This window comes from Bufo bufo, chromosome 4, assembly GCF_905171765.1.
Source record: "Bufo bufo chromosome 4, aBufBuf1.1, whole genome shotgun sequence".
NCBI lineage: Eukaryota > Metazoa > Chordata > Amphibia > Anura > Bufonidae > Bufo > Bufo bufo.
Window position 1 is genome coordinate 540,962,736 of NC_053392.1, and position 21,028 is coordinate 540,983,763.

At 45.6% G+C, this 21,028-nt stretch overlaps 1 protein-coding gene across 3 annotated transcripts in view; it reads right to left on the reverse strand.

Annotated features, from left to right (window-relative positions):
- ESF1 (ESF1 nucleolar pre-rRNA processing protein homolog) overlaps positions 1-21,028 on the reverse strand; it is a 72,298-nt gene that overhangs the window by 16,168 nt on the left and 35,102 nt on the right. For all 3 annotated transcript variants that reach the window (XM_040429973.1, XM_040429972.1, XM_040429974.1), the window contains exons 9-10: positions 18,007-18,168; positions 2,834-2,955 (exon numbers count right to left, since the gene is read on the reverse strand). In XM_040429973.1, coding sequence (XP_040285907.1) covers positions 2,834-2,955; positions 18,007-18,168 — 284 coding nt within the window. The remainder of the gene's footprint in view (positions 1-2,833; positions 2,956-18,006; positions 18,169-21,028) is intronic.

Sequence of the window (21,028 nt, forward strand, 5' to 3'; positions counted from 1 at the left end):
GGCGGTGCGGGGACCAGGAGAGCCGCAGGGAGCGGGGACCCAGGTAAGTATATTCCCTGTGAGGGGCAGTTATTGATATTGGATAACCCCTTTAAGATGAGCATGATCATTAGGTGTCAAGTGGTTAAGGGGGTTTTCCAGGACTCAAATACTGATGACCTATCTCCCCAGGCAGGTCACAAATATCAGATCAGTGGGGGTCTGACTCTCAGGGACCACAGTGTCCTCACTAGCATGGTACTGTTAGGTCACTGAAGTGCCATGGCCTCCTCCAGCAGCTGATTGACAGGAGTGCTAGGAGACAGACCCCTAGTGATCACATATTGAGGACTGATCCTGAGGACAGAAGACACTAAGGAAGAGCCAAGAACACATGCATACACAAATAGCGAATATAGCATAGTTTTGATGAAAAGACTGGACATATACAACAATTTTAAATTAATTAAAAAAGCACATAGTAAACCATGTCCTAGACCTATGGTTTACCCCTGAGAAGACCATGTGTAACCAACGGCTATATACATGGGTTCTCATCCCCACTATGACCACATTTAGGACCTCCATGCTACAGGTTGCACCCCTGAGGAAGCTGCAGGGGGCAATATGCATGGGGTCTCATCACCACAATGACTACGGCCATATTCAGGAACTGCATGCAATAGGTTGCACCCCTGACAAAGCCATATGCAAGGGGGATATGCTTGGGGTTTCATCCCCACAAAGACTATGGCCACATTTGGAACTTGCATGCAATAGGTCGCATCCCTGAGGAAGCCGTATGTAAGGGCAAAATGCATAAACTCTCATCCCCACAATGACCACGGGACCTGAATGCTTTATATTTGACAGGTTGCTTGATCGACACTTCCACCCTTCTTGATACTGCGTTATTAGACTTATTTATGATTTTATTAGGGGGCACATTACTTAAGATATGCATTTTTCTTAGTGCATGCAGGCTTTCACTGTAGTGTAATGAGGTATGATAATTTATCTGAGGCCTACAGATCTGAACTTTTCTTGTGGAGGTCTGTGGGACCTTTTCATGGATCCAGGATATGGTTTATTGAATAGCTATGGCTTTTTTCATTGTTGTGCATGTCCAGTATTTTCATTGCATATTTAATAATAAATATTAAAGTTGCACATTTAATAAACACTGTATTTTGAGCTGCAGTTGTGTATGCATGTGTTATCGGCTCTTCCTTGGCATCTTCTATTCATATTTCCACATACAGACTTGCACTGGCATATGTGGTACCCAATCAGCATAGATCAAATCCCTTTCTGAAGACAGGTCATCAATATTTGAGTCCCACACCCCCCATTTATGGTGGAAATATCATAGAAAATGATCATTAAAAAAAAAAAAAATTTTATACCATCAGTCTAAGAACGCTTCTTTGATATCTTGCCTGGCAAATTGTTCTCCTTTTTCCCAATTTGTTAAAGGGGTTCATCGGTCATATAGCCAAGGCGCAGCTCAATCTTATTCAAGTTAATGGGGCTGAGCTGCAATACTAATCACAGCCAGGGGCGTAGCTAAAAGCTCATGGGCCCTAGTGCAAGAGTTCAGCTTGGGCCCCCGTCCCTCAGTGCTTGTTGGCAAGGGGCAGGGGAACACATATCCTTCCTGCTGCCTGAGGCAAACATTCCCTCCAGCCAGAGGTGTAAATTGACCAGTATGCACTTTCTATAATGCCAGTGTCTTATGTGGAACAAGGGTCTTTAGGCCCCCTAAGGCTTCTGGGTCCGGTAGCGACTGCTACCTCTGCACCCCCTATAGCTACGCCCCTGATCACAGCCGTTATGCAATAGACAGCGCTGTGCTTGGTAAGCTTCGCACCACTACCATGACATATATATGACATAATGACGGCCTATCCTAAGGACAGGTTATCAGTATTAAAAACTCCGACAACCCCTTCAACATTGCTGCTCCAGCACAAAAGAGAATAGGCTCTAAATGAGACGTCTGAGGAGTCCTGGATGTGTTCATACACCCCAGGACTATATGAGAGACAGAATCAGGACAAGCATGTATTACCCAACAGAACCTAAGTCCAGCCTCTGGGGTACAATTCCATGTAATCCTGAAAACAGTATCCATTATGGCCACCAAAGACTGTGTGGTCCCTAGAAAACAATGTATGGGGCGAGCTTGTATTTCCTTCTTTGGTCTCTAGGTTTGACATCAAATTGACTCCTACACTGATCTAATGTTCTCTATCATAGTCTACAGCGTCTTGTCTGTTCCTGCCAAGGCACCATGTGTGTTTTAGGCTGGGCTCAGACCTGAGCGTTTTACAACGCGTTCCTACGTGCTCAACAGGCAAAAACCAATGTTTCCCTATGGGCATGGTTCTCACCTGAGCGTTTTACAGAGCGTACGAACGCGCTGTAAAACGCCCTATGCCTCAAGAAGTACAGGAGCTTCTTTGGGGCGCATTGTCCCGCGTTCCTACCCATAGACTTCAGCGGGAACGCGACTAAATGGGCGGTTGCTTGTTTCCGCCCATTAAAAACGCCCGATAAAAACGCCTGTAAAAAGTGCATATCGACTACGCTCAGGTCTGAACTCAGCCTTAGGAATACAGGAATTAGTTTGGGAGCCATCATCCTCGGCTTTGCCTTGCAAAGATAAGGATTATACTTTATGTAATTTCTTGCATTCTACTTGATTGATTAAGAAAATATTGCATCTGGAAATCTTCAAGCATGGCACATTACTTGTGCAGAATCTCAGGAATTCTGCAATATCTCCCATGACATATGTAACTACCCACACCATTTACTTTAAGATATATTCAGCACACCACCATAATAGTACCTTCTTCTTCCTCTTCAATTTCTTTTTGTCTTTTTGCTTCTGCAGGTACTTTTCCCATGGAGTTAGTTTATCTTTTCCTTCTAGTTTGTTTTTAACCATCTGTTCTGCGCTTTCCTTGAGCCCTGGGGGGAAAAGGGAGTCCAAATATTAATTCATCTTTAATAATGCAGGCAATCAGAGCACTGCCACCTGCTGGTATATTTCTATAACTACATTGACCAATTCTGTACCAGCAATTTCACACCGTCAAATCCCCTAACAATCTACAGAATTTTCATCATTTCGCCACTGGATATATCCACAATGGATTTGAAAAAAAAAAGACATCAAGGTGAGATTCAAGTGTTGAATTTCAGCTTTAATTCTATTCATTTTACAAAAAAAAGATTGCATTACTGTTTGGGAATCAAAGCAATTTTTTTTACATAGGCCTTCAATTTTCATAGGACGGTCTTACAATTAAAAAGGATTATATTTAAAGGCTCACTGTTTTATCAAAACTGGTAAAGGGAAACTGGCTTAGTTGCCCAGAGCAATTAGATTCCACCTTACATTTTTTTAGAGCTTTCTTGGAAATTGAAAAGGATCAATCTGATTGGTTGTTAGGGGAAATAAGCAAGTTTTCCTTTGCACCAGTTTTGATAAATCTCCCCCATCGTCTTTGTTCGATGACTACATGGCATGCACTAATATAGACTTTGATGAAATTCTGTGCCATTTTCTATATTTCGGAAGGTATGCCCCCTTGTTGGCCAAGTGTTTTGTACTGTCCACATGGGTGTCTTGCCACACAAGGCCATCCTTGTGTGGCCAATGTCATCTCCTTCATCAAGGCCATCGGTTCAAAGCAAGTTTATTTTAATTTGCTTTGAAATTGTAGATGTGCTTCTTTGATCTTTGGAGCTCTGTTTTTCTTAGGATTCCCAGATTTCCAGCCTCTAGGTGTAACTGCACAGCGCATATTTGCCTTGGCCGGACCCCATTATACAGGTGAAACTCGAAAAATTTGAATATCGTGCAAAAGTCCATTTATTTCAGTAATGCAAATGAAAAGGAATTGCACATTAATGCAGCTTAAAATTAGAATTTTGTGAAAAGGTTCAATATTCTAGGCTCATAGTGTCACCCTCTAGTCAGCTAATTAATCCATACCCCCTGAGCAAAGGGGACCTGAGATTGAGACTTTGGGGTTTCAGAAGCTGTAAACCATAATCATCCAAATTATAACAAATAAAGGCTTGAAATATCTCGCTTTGCATGTGATGAGTCTCTCATATATTAGTTTCACCTTTTAAGTTGCATTACTGAAATAAATGAACTTTGCACGATATTATAATTTTTCGAGTTTCACCTGTAGTTAAAAGAGTTTTCCAAAACTTTAATACTGATGACCTATCCTCTGGGTGGGTTATCAGTATCTGATCAGCGGGGGTCCGACACCCAGGACTCCCTGACGATCAGCTGTTTGAGATGGCACCAGCGCTCCTGTGAGCACCGCTGCCTTCTCTCAGCTCACCAACCACAGCGCCTGCGGCTGTGCTCGGTATAGTGCTCGCCCCCATTCACTTCTATGGGGCTGAGCTGCGCCTAGACCATGTGGCCGATGAATATGACGCCTAGGAAAAGCTGAGAGAAGGACGCTGCGCTACTGTGAGCGCCGGGGCCTTTTTTAAACAGCTGGCTTTGGCGCCATTGTGAAAAATCTTGTCGCTGTCTTAATACTTCTGGACCGAGCTGTATATAACAACGACAAGGTGTCCAGCATCATATCGATGGAAGGTTGTGATTTATTGATCTGTCACTGATGGGACGGGACAATATTGTATGGATAATTTACAGCGGCCATACGTTTCCTCCTGCATCTGGCATTTTAAAAGAAACAATAAATCAGAGCCGCATTGTGCTGTTGTCTGGACGGTAACTCCATCTTACATAGTCTTTGAAGACGCAGTTGATAATATATTTAATTACAAGATCTTGTGTAACGCCTCATTTAGCATCAGGCTTGGAAATATAAAGCATCAGGCAAAGGCAAGTAAATTAGACAGTGATTACCCGCCACAGACAGGGGTGCTGGCCAGAGCCGAGTCCTAGATTCAGTGTTAATGAACCACATCTTGTAATTAACGCTGAGACCTTTCAGTAACGCTAAAGTCATCTGTCTGGCACGAAAGCAAATGGACTGAGGACCACCGTGGAATATGAACTGGCACCAATAAAGAGTTTTCAAAAGCAAAGGAGGAAAAACCCCTCCAAAACACAGGATTCATGTCTGCATTAGCAAATATCACTTATTCATCATGAACGCAAATCTGCTTGGAGTATTTGATTAGAGATTAACAGCATGGCCCTTGACATTTTGGGCTGGAAGCTTATTCATCTCCACTGTCTGGATCTCAGCAATGTTCCTCTTTAAAGGGGTTGTCCCATTAAGAAAACATATCCCCTTTTCCACAGTATGCAAAGAGGTATCTTCCAAGAGAACCATGTCACCAGCGCCACCTTGTGGAAGTGGCACCCTATGATTCAAAATCCAACTTTTTAACAAGCCTTTGGACATGACAAGGGGAGATAGCCAAGCCAGATATCCATCTGTAGACAGCTGTCCGTGGCTTACCGCTCATCAGAGTAGGATTCTGGCGGGCTAAGTGCGATGTCTTGGATGCAGCTTACATAGGGTACTCTAAGGCGAGCCAGTACCCTACCTAATACCCATCTACAAGATAGGGCAAAAGTGTCTGATCGGTGGCGGTCTGACTGCCAGGGTGCCCACTAAATGCGAGAACAGGAGCCCGTGATTGCTGTTTGAGTGGAGCAGTAGACATGCATGGCACATCCACTGCTCCATTCAAGTCTATGGGATTGCCAGAGATAGCCGAGTACAAGCGCTTGGCTATCTCAGGTAGCAACGAAGAGCTAAATAGTGTGTATGCGTGACCGCCGTTCTATTGAAACAAGATTCTCGTGATCAGTGGGGGCCCCCAGCGGACGGAGCCCCACAAATCGAACGGGGAAATGGAAAGGGGATAAGTTGTCTTAATGGAGTTGTCCGGGTTCAAAGCTGAACCCAGACATATCCCCTTCTTTTCCCACTCAGCCCCTCTGACATGAGTATCGGAGCACTCTCCCTTGCCCTGTGCTGTATAATGCAGGGCAAGGGCTTTTTTGTTTACATTCTCGCACTGCTAGGAGGAGGCTTCCGCCTAGCAGTATTCCCGGTGATGTCACCAGCACTGACGGGCGGGCTTTTGCGTTGCCCTAGCCGTTTTACAGACTAGGGCAGCGATAAAGCCTGGCCATTAGTGCCGGTGATGTCACCGGGCTCACTGCTGGGCGGAAGCCTCCTCCTAGCTTACCCATGAAGAGCCTGGTGCATCACCGGATCGCAAGAAAACGCTCCAATGCTCATGTCAGAGGAGCTGAGTGGGGGAAGAAGTGGATATGTCCGAGTTCAGCTCTGAACCTGGACAAGCCCTTTAATGGAACAATTCCTTTAATTATGGTAATCAAAGTGCCAGGGTTTTAGAAAAATGTGCTGCCAAAAACAGCACCAAAACGGTCGCTGTTTGTGGCATTGTACCGGTAATTTCATATTTTTACATGCCGCTACATTGTTCTCTGCATAAATCTTTAGTGGTGATGATATATGAACATTAAAGGGAACCGGTCACCAAAAAATCACTTATTAAGCTGTTCAGAGTACCTTATAGTGCTACATAGTAGTGTCCTATTGCACTTTTTCTTAGTTTTCCAGCATTTAGCCTCATTGAGAAATCGATGTTTTATTCAGCTGCTGCCCCGTGCTTCAAGTCAGGCTTGAAGTCAAGGTGGCAGCGGCCTAGTCGTCTCCAATCCTGCTCTCCCCGCCTTGATTGACACGCCGCATCTCAGTGCCGGGACCGCGCACTCAGCCCGCATGCGCAGTAAAGGGCTGCTGCAGCACGATCCCGGCTCCGGCTCGTACACTCAGCCGGCTTCAGTCTCGCTACAGCGCATGCGCCCGCTCTGTATGCGCAGGTAGAGAAGATGCCAGGCGCGAGTATGTAAGGCTGGCGGGCGCATGCGCTGTAGCGAGACTGAAGCCGGCTGAGTATATGTAAGGCTGGCAGGCGCATGCGCTGTAGCGAGACTGAAGCCAGCTGAGTGTACGAGCCAGAGCCGGGATCGCGCTACAGCAGCCCTTTACTGCGCATGCGGGCTGAGATCGCGGTCCCGGCACTGAGATGCGGCGTGTCAATCAAGGCAGCGGGAGGCGGGGAGAGCAGGATTGGAGACGACTAGGTCGCTGCCCCCTTGACTTCAAGCCTGACTTGAAGCACGGGGCAGCAGCTGAATAAAACATTGATTTCTCAATGAGGCTAAATGCTGGAAAACGAAGAAAAAGTGCAATAGGACACTACTATGTAGCACTATAAGGTACTCTGAACAGCTTAATAAGCGATTTTTTGGTGACAGGTTCCCTTTAAAGGAGTTGTCCCATGAAAAACTGCTGTACATTTTTGGATCTAAATACTTTTGTAACTGCATTTAAAAAAATTAGCAGTCACTCAGTTATTCAGTGAAATCTATCTGTATAGCGCCACCTGCTGTTTGCCCCTTTTTTAATTTCTCTATCCAGCTCACTGAGGTTGACATGCCTGATTAGTTCCATCCTTCAACTACAGCAGAAAGGCCACACCCCTGAGAAAGTGCACGCCCCCTGAACTTCCAGTTTGAAATAAATCTAGTACAGCAATTGGGGCAGTGAATGGAGAGATCTCTGGATCCATATGAGGTACAGGGCTGGTTCTTAGTTTGCTACAAAGAGACAGTCATACAATATTCGTTTTTACATTCCTCATGTGATAACCCTTTTGAATGCTGGATGTTGCTTCCGCCATTAAATAGCCCAACACGTATATAGCTGTATAGGCGCCTCTTAACCTAAATTAGGTCAAACTATATTCATACTAAAAAAGCCATTTTGGAGATGATGATGATGATACATAGCCTATATATATGTAAGTACCATAATGACCGTGTGTGCGTGTTTTACCCAGTGCTTTATCCATCAGCAGATGGGTGACATGTCAACCCCAGCCATTTCTTAAATTAAAATGGAGCTTAATGCCATGTATTTGGTTTATGTAAACAGAACAATTTCAGACTTATTTGTTCAGTGTTATCATATTACTTGGATTTTTCATTTTACAGCAATGCACAGTGACAGATCAAAGTGCTGCGGGGACCTTTCATCCCCCACTGGGAGGTGTAATTACCAGACCATGACTTAAATCCCTGTCCTTTTATCAGCTCTGTGCACTAGGAAAAAAAGTGATTAAATTAACATTTCCTGCATCATCAGCGGTGGAGAAAAGTTTGATCGCAGGCAGGCAGTATGCGGTGAGAAGAGCAGGAACGTCAAGAAGCACATTTCCCTTGGGTCAAGCACTACTACAAAACACTAGGACCCACTACATAGTGCTATATGAATACTATACACATCATGTATCCTCCACCCTGCATTCATCTGATGGAACATCTTGTCATCTACATTTAAGTATGGAGATAAGGGAATCCTAAGAAAAACAAAGCTCCAAAGATAAAAGAAGCACATCTACAATTTCTAAGCAAAGTAAAATAAACCTGCTTTGAACTGATGGCCTTGATGAAGGACATGACACTAACCACACAAGGATGGTCTTTATAAAGGACATGACACTGACCACACAAGGATGGTCTTGATAAAGAGCACTACATTGGACACACAAGGATGGCCTTGATAAAGGACATGACACTGGCCACACTTAAACTACTTTCACACTGGCGTTTTGGCTTTCCCTTTGCGAGATCTGTTCAGAGCTCTCACAAGTGGTCCAAAACTGATCAGTTTCCCCCTAATGCATTCTGAATGGAAAAGGATCTTTATCAGTAAATGAATGAAAGAGTAGACCCCTCCCAACCATCTTCGGCTTCCCCAAGTGGGGATCTCCCATTTTTGACATCAGGAGATTAACATTAATAAACAGGGGTGCCAAAACCGGTAAAATACTAACCTGAATATGATTATGCAAAAGACAAAGCACCTCATAACAAAGAGAATTAAATGGGCAAGTGCAAATCTGCCGTGAAATGTAAACAAACAGAGACAGGGCACGTCTAGTGTCTGGGTAAGGGAAGGGGAGAAGGAAGAGGAGCCAAGCGAGAGAGAGAATCCTATAGACATGCATAGGGAGGCTGCTGCAGAGTTTTCTATCTCACCCCAATTGCTTTATTCACATCTATACTGCTCAGTACTGCACTATAATGTCCTATTTGGCAATTCTTTGTGGGTAAAGGGCTGTTCACATCATGCCTAACCTTCAGCCCTCCAACTGTTGCAAAACTTGATAGCTGTAGGCTGTTTAGGCATGATGGAAGTTACTTTTGCAACAGCTGGAGGGATGCAGGTTGGGCATCCCTGCCTTAAACAGATATGTTTTTCTACAACAGAACTATGGTGACGAATTCCACTATATGGCATCCGCCTGAAGCATTCATAACATTTTAGTCATGTGTATACTTTAAATGTGGGACAAAAATGTGATGTGAACACAGCCTAAGAGAGTTAGGGAGCAGAATCTCCTGTTTTCGCCCTGTGTATTCTATGGGAGACATCATAGCAGCTTGACGCCACGAAACAGCTCAGGGTGAACAGAGAATTAGAGATGGAGATTACAAAGAGGAACTTGTGATCAATTCAGGATACAAGTCATATAATGGCTGGAAATAGCGCTATCACTCTTGTACACAGATACGCCGGCTTATTCTAAAAAGTTATCTGAAAGTGTGAATATGCTTGAAATGTATTATTCAAACACAGAAATCTTTATTAGAGTGATAACTGTAGCAAGTAAATGTTATGTCTGCAAATCAATCACCCATTGATTTATCAACACAATTAGTGTTGAGCAAAGCGATCTTCGGATGCTACATCTGAAGTCGCTTTGTTCAAAACTTCGGAATAATAGTGTACCGAGATCCGTCTTTGTACAATATTAGAATGTATGGGCTCCGATGAGCCGAAGTTAGTTATTAGCGAAGTTGCGCGTGACTTTGTAGAATAACTTCAGTAATTGATTTTTAAAGTGAAAGACTACTTTAAGACTTGAAACCGAACTCTGCTTCGGTTCCGAAGTACTAGACGGAACCAAAGCAGAGTTCGGTTTCAAGTTTTACAGTGGTTTTCCACTTTAAAAATCAACTACCGAAGTGATTCAACGAAGTTGAGCGCCACTTTACGAATAACTGACTTTGGCTTGACGGAGCCCGTACATTCTAATACTATATGGAAACGGATCTCCGTACACTATAATTCCGAAGTTTTGAACGAACCGTACTTCGGATAAAGCATTCGAAGCTCACTTCGCTCAACACTAAACACAACCCTTTATATTGGATCCAGACTAGAGAACAGCAGACCGCTGCATGTCTCCTGAAACCCTTAACAACGAGAAGCTACGACTGTCCATACATGTCCTCTGAAGCAGCCGCAGCAAGGAAAATGCAGTATTACACACTGATCATTCAAATAACCACATAATATATAGATGGCATAGGCCAGACCTAGCAAGAGGTGCTCTCAAAAGACTCTACCTCCATATGCCCCCAGGAGAACTACGGTATATGACCCTTGCTGACTATTTCTGGTTTACCTATTGAAGTGCCCATGCGGCCTCGCATATGTTGGAGAGACCACACAACATATCCGAGACCGTGTTGGTAAACATAAATCCACCATCAGACTGGGACATAACATGCTACCAATTCCACACCATTTGGCTGAGATGAACCACCAAGTGTCGCAATTACGTTTTCAAATATTGGAACAGACAAGCCTTCCTAGAAGAGGTGGCAATCGGACATTACTTTTAAAACAGAGAGAGGCGTATTGGATTCACAAACTGGGGACATTGTCACCAAATGGCCTGAACCGTGAATGTGATTTTTTTTTATAAATGTATGAATTGTTTTTTGTACCTAGCACATAGGAAATTTAATACAACCTTTATGTCTTTTACAGACCCGCTGAATTTCTAGTCACATCTGGTGAAGGTGCGATACATTCCCTACCCCCTCCCCATACCTATACTTACCTCTTCCCGTTCCCTCTCCCCCTCTTAATAACCAGATGTTAGCATTTATGTACCATATCTTTGCCTTTCATTGTATTTACAGTATGTACACTGTACTAACATTCAGGTACTGTATTTTTTGCCTTTCATTGTATTCATGTATATATTGCCTATTTAATTTTAATTAATTTCTCATAATCTTTGCTATAGACATTATTCATACTCATATTCATCATATTACCACCATTCATCAACAATGTTATCCAAACAGCATCCTTATTCACTCAATCCCTGCATTCACCCTTCAGTACAAGCCATATTGCCCCTGGAACGCATAAACGCGACTTCCGGGGTCATGTGGCGCTGTGGTGGAACGCATACGTGCGCCACCCACGTCATGTGATGCTCCAATCTCGTGATCGGCGCTCCTAACAGCGCATACAAAATAAAAAGTGGCGCGCAGAGGCTAGCGTCCTGTGATCCAGCTCAGACCTCCACCACCACTAAGGTTAATTTGCCTCACCATCGCAATCATAAGTATATGACCACTGTTTTTGACTTCTGTTTCAACGGTGCTCTGTATCGCCTTCATGCCCTGCGATCTCCTTCCTGTCACCATTCCATATACAGTATATTTATTCTGGATGACCTTCCCATCTCTGATCTCTATCCATAAGGGATTACATACTCCCCACATATTCATAGAGCATGGTTACCAATATTGTCTTATGCTGTGTATTTATATGTTTCTAGTATCTCCTCTTGTCACCTTATTAGATCTATCTGGTTACACTACTAATAGGGCCCTTGTTACTATAATCGAGAATAGGACCGCTGAGGAAGGTTCGCTTGGACCGAAACGTCCGGTCACCATGGTCAAGAGTAGTTATCCATTTCGGCTTAAGATGTAACTGGATCATTCATTTTGTATGATAATCGCACTAATAAATGTCTTAAATTGCAACTAAAAAAATCTGTGTGCCACAATTCACGTGTCACTATTTACGACTATACAGTCCTTGCGAGCACCAGTAACCATAGTGTGCGGTGCTCCACATCTAAGACTATTTCACGTGCTCGAGCTCCGGTATAAAAAGAGATATTCAGAAAGGGCATCTTACTGGAACACAATCAACACAAATCCCTTAAAAAAAATTCTAAAGGTTTTCCATTCACGTTCTGCCACCCTCCATATTCTATACTAAATGTTTCCTTTATAAACCTCTCCCAACACCAACTGGTTCATATTTATACTTCAGATGAGTGGGAATTCCAGAAAATCTAATATAAGTGAAAGCTTGTAACTATTAGCATGCACATACACTGTGAAAGTAAGATTTTCCATTTTGAATAATAATGTACTAGAGTTAGGAAACAAAGAAACTACTGAGAATACGCTAAAATCTACTTAAAAGGCATCTGTCAGCAGATTTGTACCTATGACACTGTCTGACCTGTTACATGTGCACTTGGCAGCTGAAGGCATCTGTGTTGGTCCCATGTTCATATGTGCCTGCATTGCTGGGAAAAATGATTTTTTATTTATGCAAATGAGCCTCTAGGAGCAACGGGGGCGTTGCCATTACACCTAAAGGCTCTGTTCTCTGCAACTTCTGTGCCCTCTGCACTTTGAGTGACAGAGTCAGACATCTCCTGTGAGGCGGCACTGCGATCTTTACCAGTTTGCTGGTAGAAGGCTATTCTCAGAATTGCTGCCTTTTGCGGCAGGAGAGATCGGACTTTATTCATCTGGATGCAGAGGTAATTCATATTCCCTGAAGTCTGAGCTTCTATGACGGCTCTGTCTGCCCTGTGCATAAGTGTCCTGTGATCATTCACCTGAACTGCTCCCTGTAGGGGTCAGTTCGCTTCAGTATGGGCTCTATACCAAAAACAAGAGGCTCAACTCTGCAATATAACTACCATGTATAGTGCAAGTAACGCTACAAATTATAAAAGGCAGAATCAATTACCCATAATGTGCCTCCTCCGGGATGGCGCCAACCCCGACGTACGTTTCGGCGAACCACTAGACGAAGGTTCGCCGAAACGCGCGTCAGGGTTGGCGCCATCCCGGAGGAGGCACATTATGGGTAATTGATTCTGCCTTTTGTAATTTGTAGCGTTGTGTCAATAAAATACACTGCTCAAAAAAATAAAGGGAACACTTAAACAACACAATTTAACTCCAAGTCAATCACACTTCTGTGAAATCAAACTGTCCACTTAGGAAGCAACACTGAGTGACAATCAATTTCACATGCTGTTGTGCAAATGGGATAGACAACAGATGGAAATTATAGGCAATTAGCAAGACACCCCCAATAAAGGAGTGGTTCTAAAGGTGGTGATCACAGACCACTTCTCAGTTCCTATGCTTCCTGGCTGATGTTTTGGTCACTTTTGAATGCTGGCGGTGCTTTCACTCTAGTGGTAGCATGAGATGGAGTCTACAACCCACACAAGTGGCTCAGGTAGTGCAGCTTATCCAGGATGGCACATCAATGCGAGCTGTGGCAAGAAGGTTTGCTGTGTCTGTCAGCGTAGTGTCCAGAGCATGGAGGCGCTACCAGGAGACAGGCCAGTACATCAGGAGACGTGGAGGAGGCAGTAGGAGGGCAACAACCCAGCAGCAGGACCGCTACCTCCGCCTTTGTGCAAGGAGGAACAGGAGGAGCACTGCCAGAGCCCTGCAAAATGACCTCCAGCAGGCCACAAATGTGCATGTGTCTGCTCAAACGGTCAGAAACAGACTCCATGAGGGTGATATGAGGGCCCGACGTCCACAGGTGGGGGTTGGGCTTACAGCCCAACACCGTGCAGGACGTTTGGCATTTGCCAGAGAACACCAAGATTGGCAAATTCGCCACTGGCGCCCTGTGCTCTTCACAGATGAAAGCAGGTTCACACTGAGCACATGTTACAGACGTGACAGAGTCTGGAGACGCCGTGGAGAACGTTCTGCTGCCTGCAACATCCTCCAGCATGACCGGTTTGGCATTGGGTCATTAATGGTGTGGGGTGGCATTTCTTTGGAGGGCCGCACAGCCCTCCATGTGCTTGCCAGAGGTAGCCTGACTGCCATTAGGTACCGAGATGAGATCCTCAGACCCCTTGTGAGACCATATGCTGGTGCGGTTGGCCCTGGGTTCCTCCTAATGCAAGACAATGCTAGACCTCATGTGGCTGGAGTGTGTCAGCAGTTCCTGCAAGACGAAGGCATTGATGCTATGGACTCGCCCGCCCCCGTTCCCCAGACCTGAATCTAATTGATCACATCTGGGACATCATGTCTCGCTCTATCCACCAACGTCACGTTGCACCACAGACTGTCCAGGAGTTGGCAGATGCTTTAGTCCAGGTCTGGGAGGAGATCCCTCAGGAGACCGTCCGCCACCACATCAGGAGCATGGACAGGCATTGTAGGGAGGTCATACAGGCACATGGAGGCCACACACACTACTGAGCCTCATTTTGACTTGTTTTAAGGACATTACATCAAAGTTGGATCAGCCTGTAGTGTAGTGTGTTTTTCCACTTTAATTTTGAGTGTGACTCCAAATCCAGACCTCCATGGGTTGAAAAATTTGATTTCCATTTTTTTATTTTTGTGTGATTTTGTTGTCAGCACATTCAACTATGTAAAGAACAAAGTATTTCAGAAGAATATTTAATTAATTCAGATCTAGGATGTGTTATTTTTGTGTTCCCTTTATTTTTTTGAGCAGTGTATAATATTGATTTCATGCGGTCTGGTAGTTCTTTATAGGTATTTCCTCCAGAATGGGGGTACATTTGTGGCTCTCTTTAGTTCAGCCATTACCAGGCTTTTATGCACTCCTGGGGTTTCTGGGGTTCATACCCATGTAAAACCTGTTGCAGAAGTTTGTGGGAAACCGTGGCTGACACTTCTGAGGGCAGAAGCTGAAACCTTTGGATCTGTGGTCGTCTCATGGTATGAGAAAGGGTATGTGAAAAACTCATGGGTGAACACTTATCCATGGGTGAAGGGGTGATAAAAGGGTGGCAAGTGATTGGCCATGAAATATCAGAACGGCAGGAGTTTGACACCCCTGTCCCCGCTGTACAGAGGGGTCAGATACAGTATATCGTACCACAGTCCATAAGAGCGTATCAGACTGTTCTATGTCACTTGGCTATAACTGTCTGATGTGCATTCACGCCAGATCTCACCCAGGGGCTTAGCAAGCCTAGTCAGTGCCACCCAGGGGCTTAGCTAGCCTAGTCAGTGCCACCCAGGGGCTTAGCTAGCCTAGTCAGTGCCAACCAGGGGCTTAGTTAGCCTAGTCAGTGCCACCCAGGGGCTTAGCTAGCCTAGTCAGTGCCACCCAGGGGCTTAGCTAGCCTAGTCAGTGCCACCCAGGGGCTTAGCTAGCCTAGTCAGTGCCAACCAGGGGCTTAGCTAGCCTAGTCAGTGCCAACCAGGGGCTTAGTAAGCCTAGTCAGTGCCACCCAGGGGCTTAGTTAGCCTAGTCAGTGCCACCCAGGGGCTTAGTTAGCCTAGTCAGTGCCACCCAGGGGCTTAGTTAGCCTAGTCAGTGCCACCCAGGGGCTTAGTTAGCCTAGTCAGTGCCACCCAGGGGCTTAGTTAGCCTAGTCAGTGCCACCCAGGGGCTTAGTTAGCCTAGTCAGTGCCACCCAGGGGCTTAGTTAGCCTAGTCAGTGCCACCCAGGGGCTTAGTAAGCCTAGTCAGTGCCACCCAGGGGCTTAGTAAGCCTAGTCAGTGCCACCCAGGGGCTTAGTAAGCCTAGTCAGTGCCACCCAGGAACTTAGTAAGCCTAGTCAGTGCCATCCAGGGGCTTAGTAAGCCTAGTCAGTGCCACCCAGGGGCTTAGTAAGCCTAGTCAGTGCCACCCAGGGGCTTAGTAAGCCTAGTCAGTGCCACCCAGGGGCTTAGTAAGCCTAGTCAGTGCCACCCAGGGGCTTAGTAAGCCTAGTCAGTGCCACCCAGGGGCTTAGTAAGCCTAGTCAGTGCCACCCAGGTGCTTATAAACCCTAGCCAGTTCCACCCAGGGCTTAGTAACCCTAACCAGTGCCACCCAGGGGCTTAGTTAGCCTAGTCAGTGCCACCCAGGGGCTTAGTAACCCTAACCAGTGCCACCCAGGGGCTTAGTAACCCTAACCAGTGCCACCCAGGGGCTTAGTAACCCTAACCAGTGCCACCCAGGGGCTTAGTAACCCTAACCAGTGCCACCCAGGGGCTTAGTAACCCTAACTAGTGCCACCCAGGGGCTTAGTAACCCTAACTAGTGCCACCCAGGGGCTTAGTAACCCTAACTAGTGCAACCCAGGGGCTTAGTAACCCTAACCAGTGCCACCCAGGGGCTTAGTAACCCTAACCAGTGCCACCCAGGGGCTTAGTAACCCTAACCAGTGCCACCCAGGGGCTTAGTAACCCTAACCAGTGCCACCCAGGGGCTTAGTAAGCCTAGTCAGTGCCACCCAGGGGCTTAGTAAGCCTAGTCAGTGCCACCCAGGGGCTTAGTAACCCTAACCAGTGCCACCCAGGGGCTTAGTAACCCTAACCAGTGCCACCCAGGGGCTTAGTAACCCTAACCAGTGCCACCCAGGGGCTTAGTAACCCTAACCAGTGCCACCCAGGGGCTTAGTAACCCTAACCAGTGCCACCCAGGGACTTAGTAACCCTAACCATTGCCACCCAGGGGCTTAGTAACCCTAACCATTGCCACCCAGGGGCTTAGTAACCCTAACCATTGCCACCAAGGGGCTCAGTAACCCTAACCAGTGCCACCCAGGGGCTCAGTAACCCTAACCAGTGCCACCCAGGGGCTCAGTAACCCTAACCAGTGCCACCCAGGGGCTCAGTAACCCTAACCAGTGCCACCCAGGGGCTCAGTAACCCTAACCAGTGCCACCCAGGGGCTTAGTAACCCTAACCAGTGCCACCCAGGGGCTTAGTAACCCTAACCAGTGCCACCCAGGGGCTTAGTAACCCTAACCAGTGCCACCCAGGGGCTTAGTAACCCTAACCATTGCCACCCAGGGGCTTAGTAACCCTAACCATTGCCACCCAGGGGCTTAGTAACCCTAACCATTGCCACCAAGGGGCTCAGTAACCCTAACCATTGCCACCAAGGGGCTCAGTAACCCTAACCAGTGCCACCCAGGGGCTCAGTAACCCTAACCAGTGCCACCCAGGGGCTCAGTAACCCTAACCAGTGCCACCCAGGGGCTCAGTAACCCTAACCAGTGCCACCCAGGGGCTCAGTAACCCTAACCAGTGCCACCCAGGGGCTCAGTAACCCTAACCAGTGCCACCCAGGGGCTCAGTAACCCTAACCAGTGCCACCCAGGGGCTCAGTAACCCTAACCAGTGCCACCCAGGGGCTCAGTAACCCTAACCAGTGCCACCCAGGGGCTTAGTAACCCTAAACAGTGCCACCCAGGGGCTTAGTAACCCTAACCAGTGCCACCTCCACCTAGCATTCCCATGGTGAGACCTGGTATGTCACCGGATCGGCTGAAAAAGTCTGGGGTATATTATTAGGTAATCTGAATTCCTCTAAATTTATTTTACATATTATTACACATTACACAGTATTACATATAATTTATTTAAATTACAGTAACTTTTGTACTCTTCCTCGGCTAAAAATGCTAAGGAGTATTTTTACTCTTCCTGGAAAAAAAAAACGTAGTGCCACCTTGGTGCCAAAGTGCTCATGAAGCACCACGGCTCAGACGTCAGAACCCTGCCGATCGGATATTATCCTGAGGACAGGTCATCAATATCAAATTCCTGGATAACCTCTTGAAACCCGATGAGTTATCTAATTTCTGACTAGTTCTCTCTGTCTAGTTTTCATCTTCCGCTCTTTTGAGGTTTCCGGTTATTGAGGCGACCTGTGCTGTTTAATATTACACTGTATAATGATCTATAACTTCTCTGTTATATTCTATGGCTAGAACCAGATGTATAAGTGACAAGGACTGGCTTCCATCCTCATATAAGAGGTGATAGTGACTCTCAGTGGCGATTTGCTGCATTGCTCAGGATTTCTCTAAGAAATGTTTGTGAGAGAACTAAACCGACTTACCCGGCACCCACTTTACTTCCATTTCTACATCCTTTTCCTGCTGCTTCTTCTCTTTTTCCTGGATGCCTTTAACCAGCTGCCTGTAGCGTTCTATTTGTTCGTCATCATCTTTTGAGCCTTTTTTACACTTCACATCTTCAGGCTTAGCAGAAACTTCTGTTTCTAAAAAAATACAATAAAAAAATTATATTAAAAAGTATCTACGGAACTTAATAATTAAAAGGAAAAGTCCAGTTTATTAGAAAAAAATATCATCACAAGCCAAAGTATACATTTTGTTGGTACCTTTTTTTTTTTTTTTTAAGTCTATTGAGCTCCCACAATGAGACCTTTTAAGGCTACGTCTACACGACGACATTTGTCGCGCGACATTTTGTTGCACTAATGTCGCGCGACAATTTTTATAATGGCAGTCTATGGTGTCGCACTGCAACATGCTGCATCTCGAATAGATTTTCTGCGACTGTTGCGTCGCAGTCGCAGCATGTTGCATGTTGCAGTGCAACACCATAGACTGCCATTATAAAAATTGTCGCTCGACATTAGTGCGACAAATGTCGTCGTGTAGACGTAGCCCTAAGCTGCGCCAGAATCATCTATAGCAGGATTCATTTTAACAGCCCAAACAAAAGTCTAATTGAAATTTCCCAAGTATCTTGGTTTTCAAACTAGTGATTTCATAGGAGAAGCCATTTGCATTGTCGCACTGTTGGGGCTCATGCACACAGGGCCTGTAAGGCAGTGCGGATGGGCGTGTGGCTCCTTAGTAGGGAGCTGTACAACCTCGGGGCACTGCCCTACAGGCTCCGTTTAACCATAGAGAATGCAATGGAGCCTAACACACTTTTTTTATTTTTTATTATTATACAGAGAAAAAAAACTAAAAACTCCAAAGGCATAAAAATGTAAAACGTGGAGGACTTATGGACCTCTGAGGCAGCCCTATCATGGTTCTATACTAAAATGCAGGCATAAAACAGACATAGGCACAAGGTCTAATCTGGCCAAACACATTTCAGTCAAGTCAGCAAAAACCTGCTGAACATCATCAATTGTGTCTAGTTAAGATTTTCTTTGGGTAAATTATAACTGCACAATGGGGGAAATGTATTAATGGCATCTGTCAGCAGATCTGTACCTATGACACTGGCTGACCTGTTACCGGTACATGTGCGCTTGACAGCTGAAGACATCTGTGTTGGTCCCATGTTCACATGTGTGCACATTGCTGAGAAAAGTTATGTTTTAATATATGCAAATGAGCCTCTAGGAGCAACAAGGGCGTTACCATTACACCTAGAGCAGTGATGGTGAACCTTTTAGAGACCAAGTGCCCAAACTGCAACCCAAAACCCACTTATTTATCGCAAACAGCCAACGTGGCAATTTAACCTGAATACCAATATAATATGTCTTCCATCTACTTTATCATTTAGCTATAATAGCCTGCCTACATTCAGCACACTGCCTGTGCTGTTCATAGCGCGCCCTGCGCTGATGAATGGCAGGGAAAGTCTAAGGCATACTTGTACACCATAGACTTTTTCCAGGGTGCTGGTGCCCACAAAGAGGGCTCAGAGTGCCGCCTCTGGCACCCGTGCCATAGGTTTGCCACCACTGACCTAGAGGCTCTGCTCTCTCTGCAACTGCTGCTCCCTCTCCACTTTGATTGACAGGGCCTGGCAGGTGTGATCACGTATAGGCTGCCTGGCCCTCTCAAAATGCAGAGGGCGTGGCAGTTGCAGAGAGAGCAGAGCCTCTAGGTGTAATGACAACGCCCCCGTTGCTCCTAGAGGATTATTTGCATATATTAAAACATTACTTTTCTCAGCAATGTGCACACATATGTACATGGGACCAACACAGATGTCTTCAGCTGCCAAGTGCACATGGAACAGGTCAGCCAGTGTCCTAGGTACAGATCTGCTGACAGGTGTCTTTTAAAACCGTCAGTAAGAACCAACAGGTCTTAAAGCATAACTGTCGTATTATATTTTTTTTGGAGTATTGGATTGTGGTGATTAATATCACCTTGGTGGCCCTATTTCAACTTTTCACTGTGTATTCAAGTATGCACTACACTCAGACAGAACATCACTCCTTGTTCCTAAACCCTGCACAACGCCACCTCTAAACATCATCCGCCCTATTATGACTTTTGATAGGGCTGCAGGTGATGTTAGACGTATCCTTCAAAAAAATTGGGGCATCCTTCAACTAGATCCAGATTTGAGAGAAGTGGTGGGGGACTACCCTCACGTCACATACCGTCGAGGACGCAGTCTTCGTGATACACTAGTGTCGAGTGAATTCACACCCCCACCCTCTGTATCAGGCTCAACTTGGCTTAAATACGACATTAAGGGATGCTTCAGGTGCAGTGGGTGCATTGCCTGCCCCTATTTAAAAACCGGTAAAAACTTCAGTAGTGCAGTCACAGGGAAGGAATACCGCATACACCACTTCATCAATTGCAGGACCCGTGGCGTTGTCTATCTCCTGTCGTGCGAATGCGGCAGGGGATATGTGGGGAAAACTATCCAGGAATTGCGCAGACGTGTTGGCGAGCATCTTGGCGACATAGCTTAAGCCAAAGATACTCCTGTCGCCAATCATGTTCACAGCCAACACAACGGGAAAGCCCGTATCTCCGTGATGGGTATAGACCGTGTTCTGCCCCCCAAACGCGGAGGTGACTGGGACCGTGCCATATTGCAGCGTGAACTGCGCTGGATCTACTACTTGAAAACAATGACCCCCTTGGGATTAAACGAACAGCTTAATTTTAGCTGTTTTATCTAATTGTCCCATTCTCTGTATTTTCTCTCTTCCCCCACTGGGCCGGTTATACCCCTCCTACGGCCGGTCTGCATATGAACCTGCCTCTAATAGCCTAGTTTATTTATTTCATTCATTTGAAATGTTACCATGGATCCATATAACTTTGGGTCCCCCTGGCGATTAACTGTGCTGCATTTGATTAATGTGCTCAATTCTTATTGCCTATACACCAATCCGCCAC